Source organism: Vulpes vulpes, chromosome 14, assembly GCF_048418805.1.
Source record: "Vulpes vulpes isolate BD-2025 chromosome 14, VulVul3, whole genome shotgun sequence".
Taxonomy (NCBI): domain Eukaryota; kingdom Metazoa; phylum Chordata; class Mammalia; order Carnivora; family Canidae; genus Vulpes; species Vulpes vulpes.
This window is the reverse complement of record NC_132793.1, coordinates 35,957,357-35,977,279: the sequence shown is the minus strand read 5'-3', so window position 1 is coordinate 35,977,279 and position 19,923 is coordinate 35,957,357. Positions and strand designations below refer to the sequence as shown.

At 41.6% G+C, this 19,923-nt stretch overlaps 1 protein-coding gene across 1 annotated transcript in view; it reads right to left on the bottom strand.

Annotated features, from left to right (window-relative positions):
• Window positions 1-908: 908 nt before the first annotated feature.
• Window positions 909-19,923, bottom strand: part of SLX4IP (SLX4 interacting protein) — a 175,590-nt gene continuing 156,575 nt past the window's right edge. The window contains 4 exon segments of the mRNA XM_026012280.2: window positions 909-1,127; window positions 1,130-1,696; window positions 1,699-1,766; window positions 2,899-2,999. Coding sequence (XP_025868065.1) covers window positions 1,048-1,127; window positions 1,130-1,696; window positions 1,699-1,766; window positions 2,899-2,999 — 816 coding nt within the window. The 3' untranslated portion in view covers window positions 909-1,047.

Here is a 19,923-nt window from a genome sequence, read left to right as displayed (position 1 = left end):
ACTTTGTGACATTTCAGCAAGCCCACTGGAGACATTAGCGGGTGATACTGCAAATGGAAGGCTCCTGTTTTGAAATCTAAACTGCCTGTAATGCCTTCCAACTGGGAAACTGGAAACTCTGGCCACTGAGTTCCGCTTGGGTTCTAATCCTTCCTGAACCTAACCATAATCTTAGAGATGGGGGCAAGGGCAGGGACAGGGACATGCCTGGGTTACAAGTGAGAGTATGCCTCTCCCCCCACTGTCTTCCTCTAATGCTGAGCCAAATTACCCATAAACGTCTAGCACTTCTTAGGGTAAGTAATAGTCTATGGCCACCACGCTGCAGAGAAGCCAGGAACTCAGCAGCTCATACACTGAACCTAGGTGTTTTACAAGTTTAAGGTAGCATGAGGGGGTGCCTGTCCACAAGTGGGCCCCAGCTGATAAGCTGGAGGCCATGGGAGCCGGGCTGGAGAAAACAAACACTAGGGAGTCTCTAATTAGTACAATGGTTCTCAAATGGGAGCATGTTTCAGAATTGCTTCTCATTTAGTAGGTCTGGGGTGGGGCCCAAGGTCTGCATTTTTAACACATTTTCAGACAGTGATGCTGGCCTCAGAACCAGATGTTGTTGAGGACCACTAGCCCGTTCCTTCACTTCTGCTCAATTCAGGCTGAGGAACAGGAGAAGAAATTGTACCTATAGATACAGCACTGTGGTACTGTCTTCATATGGTCCACCTTACAGTTGCACAGTGATGAGCCACAAAGGCATATGATTGGTTTCTTCGTGAAGTTCCTTCAGGGATGCGGTCATCCTTGACAAGGTGAATGGCTCTGAAGACAATTATAAAGTATGATGAGAAATTAGCAATGTTGTTAGAAAAAGCACATAGCCTCCTGGAGATGAATGTGTTAAAAAGTAACCTGCACACAGATACCTATTTTCTATACAAAATAATCACTCTAATTCCTTTAACATCATGGCAGCAGCACACCCCTCTCACTTTCCACACCTTCAGCCATTATACACCCAAATACAACTTTGCAATCCCCTTTGGTAGGTTAGTGGCCTCTTTCACACTTCTTTCTTTTCTTGGTTGGGCTGCCCCGGATTGCAGATAATCTTTCAGTGTTTGTGGCTGAGCGGTTTGCTGTGCCTGCTCTGGTTTATTTTTTGTGAGATGTCGGGAGGAGAGATTTTCCAAAACATGCAACTCTTCATTAGATGTCGTTTTTGCCAAACCTTGTTTCAAAAGTAACCCCGGATCTGACAGCTCTGAGGCTGGCAAAACTCTGACAGCTTTGCTTTTTTCCACTATTATTTCTCTTGGGACTAATTGATCACTTCCAAGAGAAACTCTCTTGTGGTGGTCGACGTCTTCTGCAGAGCCGCAGTTCCTGCATTTCTGTTGTGTTCTGGCCCCTTACGGACTTTGTTTTGGACCTGGTGATGCTGACTCACAGCTATAGACAGGGCTCCTGCTTAGAAGCCCTGTCTCTAACCACTCCCCAAGATGAGGTTTTTGCTGGCTGCTAGTGTCTTCTGGCTGCTTCTGATGAACATTTTCCAGCTTTTGAGCAGGAAGCCCCCAGTGGCTCTCAGCTGCCTTTATGTAATCTTTTGCTTGTCCCGTGGACTCTGATGGGGGACTGGCTGAAGCCTGACTGTCACCCCTCCTCTTCACTAGCTCCACAATCACTGGGTCACTGATGTTCCCACAATGTCCCTGCTGCTCCATGGTCTGCTCACAACGCTGCTTTTTGCTTCAGTTCTTTTCACACTAAAAGAAAGAAAGATTGTTTTGTTTTGTAAAGTGTAATGGCATGCTGTCCTCCAATTCCTACAATCCTTGTCACATTTCCTATACCCAGAAAAGGAAGCATGTGCTACCTTTCTTTCTCCCTTACCTCCCTGGCAAATCTAGAGAAATCCCCAAGTGTTATGTTAAATTCAGACTGGATCAAGCCATAGCTGTCACATTTTCCAACACAAGAGTTTTGTTATTAGGATACATAAAGACAGGCTTTGTTTACTGATCACTGGGTTATCAATGTAGTTATATTGGAGTTACGATGGATCTATTTTAACTAAGGCAGACAGGGACAGGTATTCATTTCAGATGTTAAGGGTTAATATTGCCTAAAATTGATAGATTGATTTCCTTCCCCCAGAAGTAAATGACCAGACACACCCAAAACACAGGCTGCATGTGTATGCACATGCACACATAAGGATGTGCTTGTACACACATACACACACCTTTTCTACAGCACAAAGTCAATGCAAACTTCACTCTGATTATAAAATTCACTTTGAGGGGCAGGGCAGGAGCTGCCTGGGGAGAATTAAAGAGACCAGACACTGACTTCAACACAGATTTGTAGGCTTGTGAATAGCAAGAAATTTCTTAAACCACTAAACTCAAAACACTGAAGCTGAAATGTTTATTTTGGCTAAGCTTTAGTCTGGAAACACACACACACACACACACACACACACACACACACACACACACGTATGTTCTTATTGTTCCTAATCAGGGCATGAGGATCATCATAATTATACTAGAATCGGAACTTGCATTTAGCAAAGGAATGTATTTTTTTAAGATGGGTCTGTAGGCACTTGGAAAGTTGTATGAAACACACCACCAAACAGGTGCTTTTCATCTTCAAAGCACTTGTCATTAATTACTTCTTGCAACACACCTGTGAAGCAAGGACTCGTTCCCCACTGTCTAGAACGCAAGAGACAAGAAAGTAGAAGAGCAAGAATGGGACTTAAGGGTAAGGTTGATGCCAGGGGGCTTTGTGATTAATTTCCAGGAACTCCTGTTGAATTCTACACCATGCCACATATCTATACACATGCACACAGTCAAAAAGAAGGAAAAGAAAACTTGTCAGACCTACATTTTTTTCAGAGCACTTCTCTTGCGCTTTGCACTGGGAGGAAGTGGACTCTCCGCACACTCAGCAAAATAATCAGACGCTCCGTGGAGAGCTCCTTCCGTCTACTCCAAAAGATAACAAAGGTTCAACCAGAAATCTATTAGCTGAACATGAGGAAAAACAGTTATACTCTGAATGCCCCCAGTGAATGGATTTTTGTGAAGACTAGGTGAAACTACTCAGGGTTAGGCTATTTTAATTTTTTAAATCTAGCACTTTTTGGTAAATTGTTACTTTTTTTTGGACTCCTACCCAACACAGTTCATACAGTGATATGCACCACAAAATACAAGACTGTAAGAGAAAGGATGTTGGTTCCAAACCATCTGGGAACTCTTGGCCAATATCTTTATCTCTGCAGCCTAAAGTGTGATGAAGCCCAGAATCATGGTGCCAGGCAGCAACATGTTTGTGAGCTCTGATCTTCCAGAGAGACCTAGTGGCACAGTGGTCTGTACCCTGATTATCCTAAGAATTCCACACATTTACTCTACCTACAAAAATACAAAATGTGGCCTTTATAATAGTCAAGGCTGCATAAAGAGTTAAGCCTTTTTTTTTTTTTTGAGTTAAGCCTTTTAATACTGGTACTTTGAAAACTGAAGTCTGTGATTCTTAGCTACCAGAAAACTGGGAGTTATGTTCTTAAACTAACAGCACTAACACAGTTTTACATAATTCGTAGATTATCTGTGTATCTATCCTTACATGTTCCCATGGAAGCTTCATACAGAAGTACTTCTAAAATGTCAAAAACTCCCAACCTTTGCCAACATTGACCTATTTCATAGTTTTAGAATCAGTTTTTTAAATAAGCAAGTAGATAATTGAGACAAGGTGTTAACTTTTCTCATTTCTTGGGATAGTAAGAACCCTTCTCCACTAAATTCCATAGTAAAATGTTGAGGCCATGAGGAACAATTCTGGGAAATTATCAGTAGGTTTCTTGCTTTAGACTTCCATTGGAATTCATTTATTTATTATTTTTAAAAAGATTTTATTTATTTGACGAGAGAGAGAGAGAGAGAGAGAGAGAGAGAGAGCGCGAGCACAAGCAGGGGGAGCAGCAGGCAGAGGGAGAGGGAGCAGGGTCCCTGCTGAGCAGAGAGCCTGAGATGGGCTTGATCCTAGTACCCCAGGATCATGACCTGAGCTAAAGGCAGATGCCTAAGCAACTGAGCCACCCAAGAGCCCCTAGACTTATACTGGAATTTAACAGTGGCAGCCACCAATATGATGCATGGGTGCCCCACAGGCAGGTGCTGTGCAATCACTGCCCTGAACCATAAGTATGAGCCTTTAGCTCCCACTAATCCTGCCTATGGTTTCAGACCTGGATCAATGTCACTCATAGTCATATCCAGTTATAACCTAAGTCAGTTCTAAGAGTTAGTGAACAGGATATTGTAGGTTTTATTGGATTATACTTCATTTTGATGCTTCTCCCTTTCTCCCCTTAAGACTTACTAGTTGACTAAATAAGCTACAGTTTTAAAGTTAAATGAGAGAGAGATGAAGGGGGAGGGGGAAAAGAGGGGAAGAGCTTTGAGAAAGACAGAGAGAGGGAGAGAGAGAGACTGAGATTTATGTGTGAAACACTTCTAAACATGCCCTATAAGTACAGTAGATTTTCCCCTTACGACCACACCCTGTAAGTGCTGTATTTTCAGAGCTGAACAATTAACATAAGGAGCATGAGTCAGGCTTTGAACAACTCTGTGGGAACCAGAAAGCCTTTTGCTATTAGGAATGATGTAAATTCCCCAAGGCTTGAAGAAGTCCACAATGGAAGGCAGACAGGGTCATAAATAACAACAATGGATACTGCGTAGACCACATAAAGTATGATGCCGCGATAGTGACACTCTTCAAATCTCATACTTGATCCAATCTCTGCCTTTATTTATTTATTTTTTAAACTCAGTTTAAAGAGCATGATGTATTTCCTATGGGAACTTCAAAAACTTCTTTAAGAAACATGACAATTGACTCTTGTCCCAAATTCCTCTGATCACAAACAATGGAAGAAAATGTCCTTGGAAGGAGAAGGACAACAGAAAACGTGATGGAATGACAGAAGGAAATGTCCAGTTCAAAAAGTGCAAAACCTGTGACTTCGATTTTAAAAAAGAGAGAAAAAGAAACCAGCAAGGCAGGGTCTCCTGCTTACAAATTAAAACCACATTTGGCAATTTGTTGAAGGAGGCATATTTACATTTGTATGAAGACTGGGTGGGCAGGAAAATAAAAAAAGCTTAGATTCCTTCTTCAGTCCTTGAACTGTCAGATCTCATTAGAAATCTCTCATTCCTATTTTTCTAGGGTCAATTCATTCCCCTTCGTCACTAAATCGCAGCCCCCAGAGCCCACCAAACAAATATTCCAGAGGAAGCAGAGATCCTCTGGAATAGATCTGGGAACAGGATTTCCCAAGGGAGTTGTCCTGATTACTAATGGCTTCTCACATCTGGCACCAAAATGTAATCTGTGGCTTATCCAGAGTCCAAACTCTAAGGTACAGACAATGTGTGCTCAGAAGCACTTCTTGGGTTTACTTAAATGACATGACTCCTTTTTAGATTCTGCCTTGAATAACAACCCAGACATCTTCTGCAAAGAATACACACAAACTCAATATACTAAAAAAAGATTACCAGTTGGCCATCCAGAGTCCAGAGTGCATAGTCCATGGGGACTCAGGTATTTAAGAAATAGGTTAACCAAGGGGTGCCTGGATGGCTCAGTCGGTTAGGCATCTAACCCTTGATATCAGCTGAGGTCATGATCTCAGGGTCCTGGGATGGAGCCCACATCAGGCCCTGTGCTCGCTGGGAAGTCTGTATGGGATTCTCTCCCTCTCTCTTTCTCCCTTTACCCCTCTCCCTGCTCACTCTCTAAAATAAAATAAATCTTCTAAAAAAAAACCCCTCAAAATATCACTAAAAAAAGAGAGAAAGAAATAGGTTAACCAAGGGACTCTCTTTGGGCTTTCATCAGTGATTCTTCTTCTTCTTTTTCTTTTAAAGATTTTTTATTTATTTATTCATGAGAGACAGAGAGAGAGAGAGAGAGAGAGAGAGAGAGAGAGAAGCAGAGACACAGGCAGAGGGAGAAGCAGGCTCCATGCAGGGAGCCCGATGTGGGACTCGATCCTGGGTCTCCAGGATCATGCCCTGGGCTGAAGGCAGGCGCTAAACTGCTGAGCCACCCAGGCTGCCCTCAGTGATTCTTCTTAACCTAAAGGCTAGCTCTGAGTCTAGCTAAGGAATAAAATTCTGTAAGTAACATCACCTGTTCTGTCCACTTGTCACTCATTTACTTTTTTATATATATATAATATTGAATTTTTATTTTAATTTTGAAAGGGAAAGTTCCAATATCTACTTTAAATACCTAGGACAAAAAAACATTTTTTTTTTTTACATGAGACAAGATAAAACATAAGGTTTAGTAAATGCACTCACTTTAAAAAACAGCAAATTTTCCAGTAGTATTTAAGAAGAAATAGTCTAATAATTGTCATTTTGGATGGTCTCTTCAGTTAATATGGCTTTGGCTAAAAACCTATTTACTTTTTATTTATTTTTTTTAAAGATTTTATTTATTTATTCATGAGAGACACAGAGAGAGAGGCAGAGACACATGCAGAGGGAGAAGCAGGCTCCATGCAGGGAACCCAAAGTGGGACTCAATCCTGGGTCTCCAGGATCACATCCTGGGCCGAAGGCAGCGCTAAACTCCTGAGCCACCCAGGTTGCCCCATTTACTTTTTAACTTTTGGTAATGCTTTGATTTTAGTTTTAAACTTTCCAGCTGTAAAGAGTGTCTAAATAGAATTCCAGGACAAAGCCAAAAAGAAGTAGGGCAGGGCCACAGGCCCCAAAGGGAATCAAATCCAGGGGGACACATTCTTTGGCAGACTGAGCAGCCCAGGCAAGCTCCCAGAGCAAGGGGTCAGGTCTTGTCACCATCCCCAGGGATGTTCTAGAGTCTAGTGGATGCATCCTGAGGCTAAGGAAGCCAAAGCATGCACACCCTAGTACAGGTCTGAAAGGAAGGTTGAATAGGTAAGTGTTTAAGTATGAAGATGGGTGATGTCACCTCAATGCTGTCTGGTCTGACCTGAGAAACACATTTTACATTTGTGGACAGGAAATACTACCAAGAAAATCCCCACCAGAATTATCGAGGCAGCCAAGACACACTTCATGCCTCTTAATCAGAGAATGGGCTAGACTGAAATGTAGTTAGAAATGCTGGTTGGTGTTCAGGTTACAAAGGCAAATCAAAATTGTGGATAAATCAAGGTGTTCACTCCATGTGACTTACTGAACACCACTTTTGAATAGAACAATGTTGGGATTAATGAGGGATGGGAAGAGAAGTTGGCCTAAAAAGACATAAGAAACACATGCTCTTGAGTTTATAACCTTCTCAAGGAGTCTGTAAAACAGAGCTGAGGCTCCCAAAGGCTACTGGGAAGACTGGCACCAAGGGAGCTTTTCAGATATATAGATTCCCAAGACCCATCCCTGGCAGTTCTGATTCACCAGATCTAGGGTGGGTCCATGAGATCTATATTTAGGTTCCCAGGTGATATATGTGAAAAATAGTCGACAGAGCAGAGCAACAGATAAACAAATGTCAACTGGTATGCTGAAGCGGTGTTGGCAAAGTGTGGTGCAGTTACCTCAGGCATCAAAATTATCTTGGGAGTTTGTTTGTTCACTAATGCTCAGGATTCTACCCCAGATTCTACTGCATTTAGATCTCCAGGGGGTAGAGTAAAAGCATATGCATTTTAAGCAATCTCCCCAGGGATTTTTTTTTTTTAAAGATTTTATGTATTTATTCATGAGAGACAGAGAGAGAGAGAGAGGCAGAGACAGGCAAAGGGAGAAGCAGGCTCCCCTCGCAGAACCTGATGCAGGACTTGATCCCAGGACCCCGGGGTCAGGACCTGAGCTGAAGGCAGACACTCAACCACTGAGCCACCCAGGTGCCCTACCCCCTCCCCCCCCCCCCCCCGCCAGTGATTCTGATACCCAGCAGAGTTAACAAACTTCTGTCCACTCTAAAGTGGCATGGGTGGACTTGATAACTGAGTGGAGTCTGGCAGAAGCATCCAATCAGACAACACTGAACTCTGTATTGAACATTGTTTTGAGGCCCTTGTGGAAAAGATGTGGACTCACAGAAAACATCCATGCTCTCATGGAGTCTCCATCCCATGGGGAAGACAAGAAACAAATAAACAAATGATGTGTCAGAAGGTTGTGATGTTATGAGCAGAAATAAAACTCCAAAGTATCTGTTTTAGATATATTGGTGGGGGAAGGCTGTAGTAGGTAAGAAGATAAGCTTTACCCAGAGATCTGAGTGGAAGGGGAGCCATGTGAACATAGTGTATCTCGGGCAGGGAGAGGTATGAACATCAAGGCTCTGAAGGCAGTGTGCCTTGGGAGGAGGGGAGAAATGGCAGCAGACCAGGGGAAGGCACTGGAGGGCAGGTATCAGGGGTGCGTATGTATTGGTGATGGTGAGGGGGGCAAATCATATATGGCTTTTGTAAGGAAGACACATTTTATTCTAAGGACGATGGTATGCCTTTGGAAGGTTCCAAGGAGAAATGTGAGTTGGTATTTTAAAAGGATCACTCTAGGTTCAGCAGAGGGACAGGTGGATGCGAGGACAGCAGTACTGAGACTACTGTAAGAGTCCACTCAGCGATGAGGGATCTTCAGGAGCTGATGATGGTAAGAAATGGTTAGACTAGAAATACAGTTTGAAGGGAGGCCCAATGGAATTTGTTAATCGATTAGATATAGTTGGTCAGAAGAAAAGTCAAGGATGACTCCAAGATTTGTGGTTTAAATAAGTGGGTGAAGGAAGTTAGCTTTTACCAACACAGGAAGTACTGGGGGAGGGGTAGGCTTGGGGAAATGGAACCAAGAAATCAACCTTGGATTTGTAAACTTAGAGTTCTCTTGGGTATCCATATGGAGATGTTGAACAGAAGTTAAGACACAGGTTCCAGGAAGAGAAAGGTCTGGGCTACAGACACAAAGTTAGGAAGTCTGTGAAGATGGTATATAAAGTCATCAGTCAGGATGACTCCACTACAGGGTGAGTTTGGATGAGTAAAAAAGAAGTTAAAAAGATGAGTAGGATTCAGGAAAGGAGACCATGAGGGAGCCATCAGTGAAGAAAGAGAAACATCAAGATAACATGATGGTGTCTCACTGAAAGTGACAACCTCGTCAAATGGCTGCCAAGCAATTAGGAGTGAATTAGGAGTGACCAGTGGAAGGTGACTTGACAGAGGCTGTTTTTGGTGAAGGTCTGGGACCCAAGCCTGTTTGGGATGGATGGTTTCAAGAGTGAGGTGAAGACATAGTAGAGACTAGGGCTCTCCAGCAGGATTATAACATTTGCTGTCCATGTAACTTTAAATTTTTCTACAGACTACTAAAAAACTAAAAGAAAACTGGTAAAATTAGAATTCAATAATATATATTATTTAGCCCAACATTAAATATTACCATTATAACATGTAATATAAAATATTGAGAAATTTTATATTTTTAAACTAAGTCTTTGGAATCTGGTATGTTATTTGACATTTACAGGACATCATTTCTGACTCACCACATTTCAAATGCTCCATTGGCCGAACATGGCCAGTGGCTACAGTACTGGGGCTTGCAGGGCTAGTTACTTTTGAAGGGTTCTACAGTAAGGGGGAGCATGGAAATGAGGTAGTGGCTAGGCTGGGGTGGTTAATGGAGGGGGCATAACTGATGATTCTGAGCATATTTAGAGGATGTGATTGGCTACTGTGTGCCAAGTTTCAAGTGGCATCAGGCACTATTTCAGAAGTTTTGCAACTATTCACCAATGTCACCCTCAGAAGAGCATGGTGAGGCAGGTAACATTGTTCCTCCCACCCTCCAGCGACCTCACCCAACATGGACAGACAGCATGGATAGCAATGCCACTAGTCATCTGACAAACGAGGGTTCTGTCAGGAAAATCCTGCTCCAGCTTTCAGCCCCAGGCGTAGGCCCTGGGACATCAGTATTAGCCCTCGTTGGAACTGCTGGGGAAGGTCCTTGGGGCCATAGCACCAGACTACACAGGTCACTGCTAGAGCCCTGTGGGTGCATCACCATCACAATGCAGTACCGCCCCCCCCCTGCCATCCTCACAGCCATACTTAGAAGGGATAACAGGAGTTATCCCTCCACACTCTTGCTTCCAGGACTGCAGAACATCCTGCCTGATATGAAGGCAATAAAGGGAGAAGGGAGGAAAAAAAGCTTTTCAATGCCATTAAGGATTTTCTCACAGTAGGGCTGAATGTACTAATGTGGTGCTCAGTCTTTATCTTCTTTTAGATCTGTTTTCTTATAGTTATGTACATGAGTTTCCTCTGATTGTTTTATTCACTCCTACATGAAAATAATTAATAACCCAACCAGAATATTTTAAAAGTGGGTAACTCATAGTATAGTAGTCTTAGGTCACATTCAACATGTTCCTCTGTCTGAATTCTTTGTGATCACATATCTCCAGAGTTGATCAAATCAGGTTAACACTTCTGGGATTAGAGGCAGAGCACAGCAAAGCAGGAGACAGAAGCCATGGTCTGGTGTTCATCAGTTGCTTGTCCCAGAGCCCATCTCTCAATTCTCTGATTAGGGGGCTTCTCATCTTCCCTTCGGGATGGCTTGGGAAATTTAAATGCAGAGAGGTGTATGAAGCACACTTTAGAAACTGGAAAGTGCTAAACACATTTTCTTGACATTAATGGTAAAGAAAACCTGGTGCCCATGGAAACCATAAAGGGTCTTTTTTTTTTTTTTTTAAGATTTTATTATTTATTTATGAGAGACACACAGAGAGAGAGGCAGAGACACAGGTAGAGGGAGAAGCAGGCTCCATGCAGGGAGACCGACATGGGACTCGATCCCGGGTCTCCAGGATCATGCCCTGGGCTGAAGGCGGCACTAAACCGCTGAGCCACCCGGGCTGCCCCATAAAGGGTCTTTAAGGAGGCAAGGCTGCCTTGCATTTTTAGAGAACTTATATAATTAAAGTATTTTATCCGCCCCATCTCATCAGAGCCTTACTGAGTTATTTGGCAGGCAAGTTTTGTCCCTCTTTGACAGACAAGAAGAACGAGAACCAAGAGACTAAGTGCCTAAGGCCATACATTTAGCTGGGGGCAGAACTGAGTAGAGAAGGACTGGCCCTCTGTGTAGTGTTCTCTCCACTGTGCCCAGTGGGTCATCTGCCACCACAGTCAGAGATGGGAGTTGTAGAAAGAGTATAGGATGCTGAGTCAGAAGTCCTTGGGTCTAGCCCCCACTTGGTCTCTTCCTTGCAATAAAATCTAGACAAGCTACTTACCTTCTCTGAATAGCAGTTTCCTTGTCTAGAAAAGAGGAATGATAAGAACAACTCTATGGCAGATACTCATTTATTTCCTGGAAATAAAACTCAGATTTTGTCTCCAGTCCCTATCCAGTGTCCATGTATTTCCAGAGGTCTTGTCTCCACACCAGACTCCAGAAATAGGCCCGTGACCCTATCCAAACCAATCACAATACTGAATTCATGAGGCTCAAAAAGATGCATAAGCTTCAGCTGGCCTGGGAAGAGGCCCACTCTCTGTTCCCATGGACCTGGCAGCACTAGCAGAGCCAACCACCACGTACAGGCTAAGAATGAAGCCAACACTGTGGAAGGCAGAGCCAGAAGATGTGAGAAATAGTCCTGATGATATTCTTTGTGCTTCTGATCAATAAGCCATACCTGAAGTCTGAACTTTACAGGCACATGAGCCAAAAACTTTCCTTTTTTGCTAAGCCATTTTGAGTTGGCCTTCCTGTCCCTTGAAAACTAAAAGGTTCAAGACTGATACAATCTTTTCTCAGGTTTGTTGCATTGAATAAGTTATTGTATGTGTCAGCTCCCTGCAAACAATAAAGGTCTTTTGCAAACAATAAAAGCAGAGTAAAAGTAATTTATTATCAACTTATTTGGGCAGCAAATAATAGTATTAAAGTATAAGCCTAGACCACTTTCAATTCTTTATAGCTCTGTGATAAGGTGAAAAGAAAAGTTATTCTTGAACTTTAGCGTAATGTCCAATGATTTTATGGAGCATCAGCATTCTGAAGTTTGACATGCTAGTGAAGGTTGAGTCACTTACAGAAAAGCATCCACAGCACAGCATGAATTCTGATAACGACCACAATCTTAGATCACGATGCACTGTAACCATACAGAAGCTACATGTCTTAAAATGAGAAAGAGGTCTCTCTTTCCCAATTTTCACTTCTAAAATTTTCTTAATTTAGTAATTAATAAGTTATGGAAGGAAAAAGGATACAACAGGTAGGATATAGTAGTAATGAACAATTAAAAGAATGTATATAAACTACATATAATTACATATATAGACTCAACGGCACTGAAGAAAAAAGAGGTCAAATGAAAGGGACAGGAATATCTCATGATTTCCACTGTAAAATGAAGATGATAAGGATGGAAGACATCTGTCCTGAAATACCACAGACAAAGCAGTCAATATAGAGACTAGCACCAAGTGAGTCCTCATGGGACACCCAAGAGGCTGATGTGACCTTCCCCATTTCATAGATGAGGAAACTGATGCCCTATGAGGCTAAGTCATTGTCCAATTCCCACAGTGAGGGACAAGTCTTTTGCTTCACTCTGTTTCTCTGGGCCAAGTCCCTCTTCCAAGCCCTCCTTTTTTCTGCCTTGCTGTGAAAGGACAGATCTTTAAGGAAAAGTGGAGTGCAGCCTTGCTGATGCTGCTGCCTTGATCAGTAGCAAACACTAAATTTTAAAATTTTCTTTTATTCTGAATTGATGACTATTAAACTGTCTTATGTAGATCTAGGGAAGTACCAATAAATAGCTGCAAAGAATGTTAACCTGAAAATGAAATCAGTGAAAAAAAAATCAAGGAAGTTATTTTGCAGGAAGTACACATTTCACAGGGATTTTCCAGTTTACATTTACTTTACCCTTGAGAATCTAAAAATAAACCCTGAGCACCCTTAAGCCCCACTGTCGAAGTCTCTGGCCTCATATAAGCATGATGAAACTTGGATGCTTTATAGAATTTGTAGGTTTGGGACCTGTGCTTCTTAATGATGGTGGGGAGGTTTGTTGACCACTCTGAGGACTGAATGAAAGCCATTTAACTTTGACTAGAAAACAAAGAAAAAAACCCCAAACTTTTTTTTTTTTTCAATTTCAGGGAATTCATGAATCATAGGCTTATAGTGCCCAGTTTAAAAGCAGGATGGAAAGATCTGTGAAAAATAGGAACTTAATGGGAACTACCTCAGGCAGAGAGATACCCCACCTTTAGGGGTCTCCTTATTAAAAAATACCTCCTCCCACAGACACCTGTGGTTGAAAAATGCCAACACCTGCAGAAAGGTTGCTAGTCCTTCATTCAAGTTGATGATTTTTTTTTTTCCCCTAACATCTCCCATGGTAAGTGTGTGTGCCTGGACCAGGTGGGAGAGGAGGCAGGTGGGGAAATGTATATCCAACCATGCAGGTGGTAGGGCTGGCCAGAAGAGGGCCTATGGTAGTCCTGGACACCAGTGGGAAAGAGGCAGGAGAGCCAAAGAGAAGACATTACAGATGACTGTCTTATTTCAAAATTCTACTCAGAGCTGGCCCTCTGCCCAGGGATGCAGAATGAATAGCTCTTCCCATTTCTCTTGAACACAGACAGCAAGACCCCCTTTCCAAGACTCCCATCTCATGACAGTAACAGCTTCTGTGAACTAGTCTGGGAATCTCACCCCATTTATGACACAGTTTCCTTGGGAAAATGAGTACTGAATTCTAAATCATCTGCTTCCTAAATGAACTTTCTAAACATAATCCACTTACACGTCAAACTCTATCTATACTTCACTGTGGGTGTTCAGATGAACACATGAGCTTTTACGAATTTGGGTCTAAGAAGTCTGTGGACTCCCAATTCCTGTCCCTCAGAGAAGAAACTGGGCCCTTCCTCCAAAGCCGTATCTCACCGTGAGTCTACTGGCAGCTATTAGAAATGAGAGGTATTTTAGCTGGTGGTCTCTACCCCTCCCTTCCTCCTCTAGATGTTGGTTAACAGAGGTCCCACTGAGGTCACGAGTTAATGCTCTCATTGCATCCCTTCTTTACCACTGACTTGCTGACTAAATGAGGATTTATCACTTAACTTTTTGATACCTTTCTTTTTATAGCTACAAAATGAAGCTGGGCTGGCAAATGGGGACAAACAAAAAATGAGCTTCCTGGGAAAATAATATGTGCAGATGGATATTCCATTTCTAGCAGGCAGGGTAAGATACATAGCAATCTGCTAATCTGGTGTTAATGACATTTAAATTAACTCCTCTTCAGGGAGGAATGGAAATGATAATAATTAATACTGAATAAGTGCTTTCAAGTCTAGAAGACATTTTTATATTCACTATCTCATTTGATCCTTAATAAAACTTAGGAAGGCTTGTATAATAGGCATTGTTTTTACCTCTGCTTAACAAGCCAAATGACTTGTCCAAGGTCATCCAGGGAGTAAAAGAGGCAGTGGTCAAAGCCAGGTCTTTTATTTTCAAGTTTGATCTCTTTTCTACTTATTCTATGTCCTGCCCTATTTTTCCTGATTCAGTCTATCATCTAACTGGTCAGCAAAGGAAGATTACTGGTCTACACTATGGACAATAAGCACAAAAGATGAGAGGTCCCAGAGACATCCTATTCTAACTTATTCTATCTAACTAGTCTAACTTAAATATGTCCTATTCTAGTTTATCCAGCCTAACCTATTCCAAGTCAGCAAAGGGCAGTTCCTTAGGGATGCTGGAAACAGGAGCATGACCCATCTCGTTCACAAATACTGGCTCATCATTGGGGAGGATTTTATTATTAGGAAAGGAAAATAAAACCTCAGGTTACTGCAACATATAAGCAAAGGATAAACTTTTTAAAAAATTTATTGATTTATTTGAGAGACAGCAAGAGCACACAAGTGCCAGCAAGGGGAGGAGTGGAGAGGGAGGGGGAAAGAATCTCAAGCAGACTCCTCACTGAGCAGAGCCCAACATGGGGACCCCAAGATCACAACCTAAGCAGAAACCAAGAGTTGGACGCTCAACTGATTGAGCTACCCAAGGGCCCCAAGGACAGTTAATCTTTAAAAAAATGATTTCACCTGAGAAAACATTTTTATCTTTTTTGTCACAGTCTAGAAATATGTTCTAGGCAGACCAAGCCAGCCAAGAAGATCTCATCCCTACCACCAGCATGTTCATTATGACATTGCACCTGACAATCCATATAAGGGCAGGTGTGTGATGGCTGTAGTTTCCAATTCAACTCCATGGGAAAACAGCCCATCTATAGGACCTACTGAAGGTATAGCCCTAATCTGTTCCTCAAGTATCTGGTGACCATGTTCTGACCCTGAGCACTGGCTTCAGGAGAGGAGGGGAGGCAGAAGGCAAGATAGTGGGCATTAGATTAGTCCTGCTGCTACAGAGTCAAAAGGAGAGTCTGTTCCCTGGAGGAGCCTTCTGTTTGTGTGCACCCAAAAGTGAAGCCTCCTTAGTTGTGGCAGACTGAGCACGTTTATCCTTAAAACCTAAAAACCACAATTATGACAACACTGATCAAGATACAGAATAAAAACTACCTCATATTACAAACTAAAAAAAATTCCAAAAAACACAAGAAAAATATCAGTGACTATTTGTCCAACTTTGAAAATCGTTAACACCAAGATTATCAAAGGCAGAAATCATTACGGAAACCATAAAATTGAAGACATACAGCAATGTCATATAATTGAAAAGTTAATGATAAATTCACTAAAAGTTAACTTTCTTTACTATGTAAGAACTTTTTAAATAGCCAGGAGTTGGTGAAATACAAAAATACCAATAGAAAAATGGACACAAGCACACAATTCACAAATGAATGGGTCCTGGCTAAAATAAGCACACAGTGACCTCAGCTATCAAGTATCAAGCATGGAGGGGTACAGACTAGGTCATTAAGAAAGGCTGTCTTTAGGCTGGGAGTTGTGGATAATTTTTGCTTTCTTTGTTTATATTTGGATTCTAGAGTTTTTGTACAGTGAACATGGACAATTTTGGTAAGCAGTTATTAAGTGAAAAACTAAGTTCAGAACACTGTGGGAAATGTGAAATATAGAAACAACCTCTTCTCCCTCAAGGAACTTTTCCTAGTACTACAGGAATCTCTGGTTAATTTACCATCAGCATTGTTTAGGAAATACAGTAAGATGAGAAGAATGGATTCTTAAAAAGCTTATGACACATCATGAAAAACCTAGAAAAAATCCACCACTTAATTTTTTGATACAAAAAAGTTCTTTTCTCGAATGATCTGATTTATATTTATGCATTAGTTCCCTTGAAAACTTTAATCTATAGGTAAGAGTGCAAAGTTAATGTATAGTCAAACTGTTAAGTAGTTTATTTCTTCTAAAGGCAGAAGGTCTGAAATGTTTCTTTCTATATTCTTTTTATTTTTCCTAAAATAAAATGTAACTCTACCCCCTCACTTTTATCACGTTTAAATCTACAAGGGAGGCTCTCTTTGGTACAAAATTATTTTCCCACTTTTATTGAGCTACATTTTCATCCACTCCCTCTGACAGAAATTCAGTGTGAGAAAGGATTTTTGAGATCATTTGATACCCTCCCCCCTTGACTGAAATGAGGGTTGAAGGCCCACAGAGGTTCAATTATGACAGCCAAGCTAAAAATAACTCAGGCTAGCATAGTTTATTGCTTCTTTAGACTTGTTCTCATTTCAATTTTATACTCATAAACTAGAGAATTCTTTTACATTACACAGTAGTTTGACTTATGAGTTCAGCTGAGTGCTTAAAACACTGTCTTCTGTCAGGACATGCCGGTGATCATCCTCCTGAGCTGATGCTACAGCAATGAGTGCAGAGCATGTGTGACTGGTGTACATCTGCACAACTTCGATGGCTCCTGTCACAGCTTGGCCACAACCCCCAATGAAGCATAAGGCAGAGAACTAAAAAATCTTACTTATATATCCACTTTCAGGCAACACTGGTAAACTAAATGCCATTTTTAATTTCTAAAAGAATCACAGATTTGTACAGCTCCATTTTTTGTTTTTGTTTTTTACAGCTTTGGTTTAAAAGTAAAAGAGTAGTTTAGAATTTTGAACTTTCTTCTGAATAGTAGAGGATCCAAGTGAACCATTAAGGTGCATAATTGATGCATCTTTAAGAAAAAAAGAGGCTCTGCGTGAATTATATATATATTTTTTTAGGTCACCAGAGTAGCCTTCAGTACCCCGATGTGGCAGATTACAAGCTCCTTGAAGGCAGACTACAAGCTTCACTTTCTTATTTTGTCTTTGTTTTCCAGGGCCTACCAGAGCTCCTGGCAAAAAGTGAGCACTCAGCAAATTATGATCAAGTGCGATGGTAAGGACAGATAGGAAGGATATCTAGAGCGTAGGAGGGCCTGTAACCAATGCCCTACCAGATTACCAATGCTCTACCTGAAAGGTCCCAGATATATACAGAGTTCTAGTTACACAACAAAGTTATTACTTTGTAGAGTAATTACTTTGGTGATTATGGGCTATTGATTTTAATAAAGAAATAATAAAACTAATGAATAATTTTTAATTTCCTCAAAGCCCCAGAGCTTTACATCTGAGGGGAAAAAAAAGCAGCCTCTACACAGGGACATGGGTTTGTAAATATGAAAGATAATCCTGTTGAAATGGAATATAACTGCGTGCAATCAAAATTCACTTTATGCTTTTCATGTTTCTAAGGAAAAAAGGTAAAGGGAAAACAAAGGAAACAAAACAAAAAAAAAGGTAAAAATCCTCAGAAAGACTTCCCAGCTCCGTTCCTAGCAATAGGTCAAAAACCGAGGCTACAAGGGCCTCGAGATTTCTTATGAGAAACTGTAGTAAGAAAAATATAGTGACTCATCTCATAATAATGCCCTTTCTTCCCAAAGTACACATCACAATTCCCACATCCCTGGCACAGGGGCACTCGGTGCAGAGCTATTGCAACACGGAGCATCTCCCTGCACCAACGCCCCTCGGTGGGTGACAGAAATGCCGATGCTGGGGTAACAGACCTCCCCAGTGCTGGGGGAGGGCATTAGGGGGTGGCATTGCTGCACTCGTTCTGCCCTCCAAAGAAGAGGGATTTCTCCCTTTGTACTGCTTGATCTGGAACAGTGGTTCTTTTGTACAGCCACCTTTAAGCACTGGGGAGCTAAGTGCAGCTGGCTTCCTTCTGCACAGGCTGAAAGAATCCCCTGGCAGAGCTATTCTGAATAGGCACTCCCAGATTTCCTCACCAACTGTCATTTAGATACTGAGGAACCAAAAAGAAAAAGAAAAGGAGAGCCGGGAAGGGGGGGAGGGGCGGGGGAAGATGAAGGAAAAGGAATCTGCTACTCAAGGCACAAGCAAGGGGCCCAGGCTTTTGCTTAGGTACTGGCTCCCTCCCCTATCACTTCTGGGGCCATGGAAGACTGTGTTCAGTAAATACTGATAGGAAAATAATTGATGTTTATTGACAAAAACACTTCTCCAATACAGCTATTTAGGAAGCCAATTTCCCAGGCCTTGCCCAGTCAGACATTCCTAGAGAATAACTACCAACAGAAAGGAGACAGATCCTGCCCTTTGGTGAATATCAATGTAAACTGATAAAGAATTCAAAGCTTTCCAGAAGTTCAAGGAATACTCACACAGCCAGATATCACTGGCTTTGGGCATTTGAAGTATGTAACAAACAGTATGCATGCCTTCCCTCTGATAGATTTAAGGATGGGAAGGAAAGATGGTTTATTGATCCTCAAATGGCTGAGACAGGTGGGCTCTACTGAGATCAAACATCAGTGAGGTTAAAGCTCCAAGGCACTGGTGGTGGAAGGACCATGCTGTTGGCTTGATGGGCCATTTGCAGGAGGGCCCTCTGCTAAGCCTGCGTATTTTACTCTTTATAGGAACAATAAGCTTAAGGAGGTGGTGGACTGGAGCCTGAAAGGAGGGGAGGTGCACAGGTGAGCAGGCCAGCAAGAAGGAGTACACAGAGCCTATGTCCAGGTAGGGAGCTGGTTAGTGATGCTGATTAGCTGATTCCCGTGTATGTGGCTGAGAAAGTGTGTATGTGAAGGCAGGGTCAGAAGTTTGGAAAAAGAGCAACTGAAGAGACAGAGACTGAGCACATCTAAAGACAGTCACTAAAACAACTAAAGATCCTCATGATATAAACTCTGAAAGTGTTATCACTAGAAGTCAGAACACACTGAGGATAAGAAAACTAAACTGGTTTCTGGTGTAACTGGTGTAAAAGGCTCAGACTGTCAATTCTTCAGAATGAAAACCTTAACATTTAGGAAGTCCTCCCAATTACAGGATTTATATGACAGCAGCTATATAAAACTCAGTATAAAGACCAGTGCCCCTAAGGAGGATAACATTTCATTTGTATTGAAATGTTTTAATCCACCTTTAATAATTTAAGACATTAAGTATTAATATTACATATCATACAAGATCTAATTTCTTTTGTATTCCATCTGAAACAATGACACTTCTTGTTAGTAGTTATTTTCTTAAACCACAGATCAATTTCTTCACTGCCCTGAGAATCAGTTGTTATATTATAGCTGTTTCCCAAAAGCATTACTACTTTAGTATTTATTACTTTACAAAGACAACTCTTAACATCCTGGAAACATTTCAAAGAATACATTTTTAATACTTCTCACCAAATTTGTTTCGATTTATGTTATTTAATTGATAGATGAAGAAATAAGGGTCCCAACTGGCTTTTCCAAAAGATTCATCTGCTCCAAACAAAAGCATCTCTACTCTTTGCTTTTCCTAGGTCAG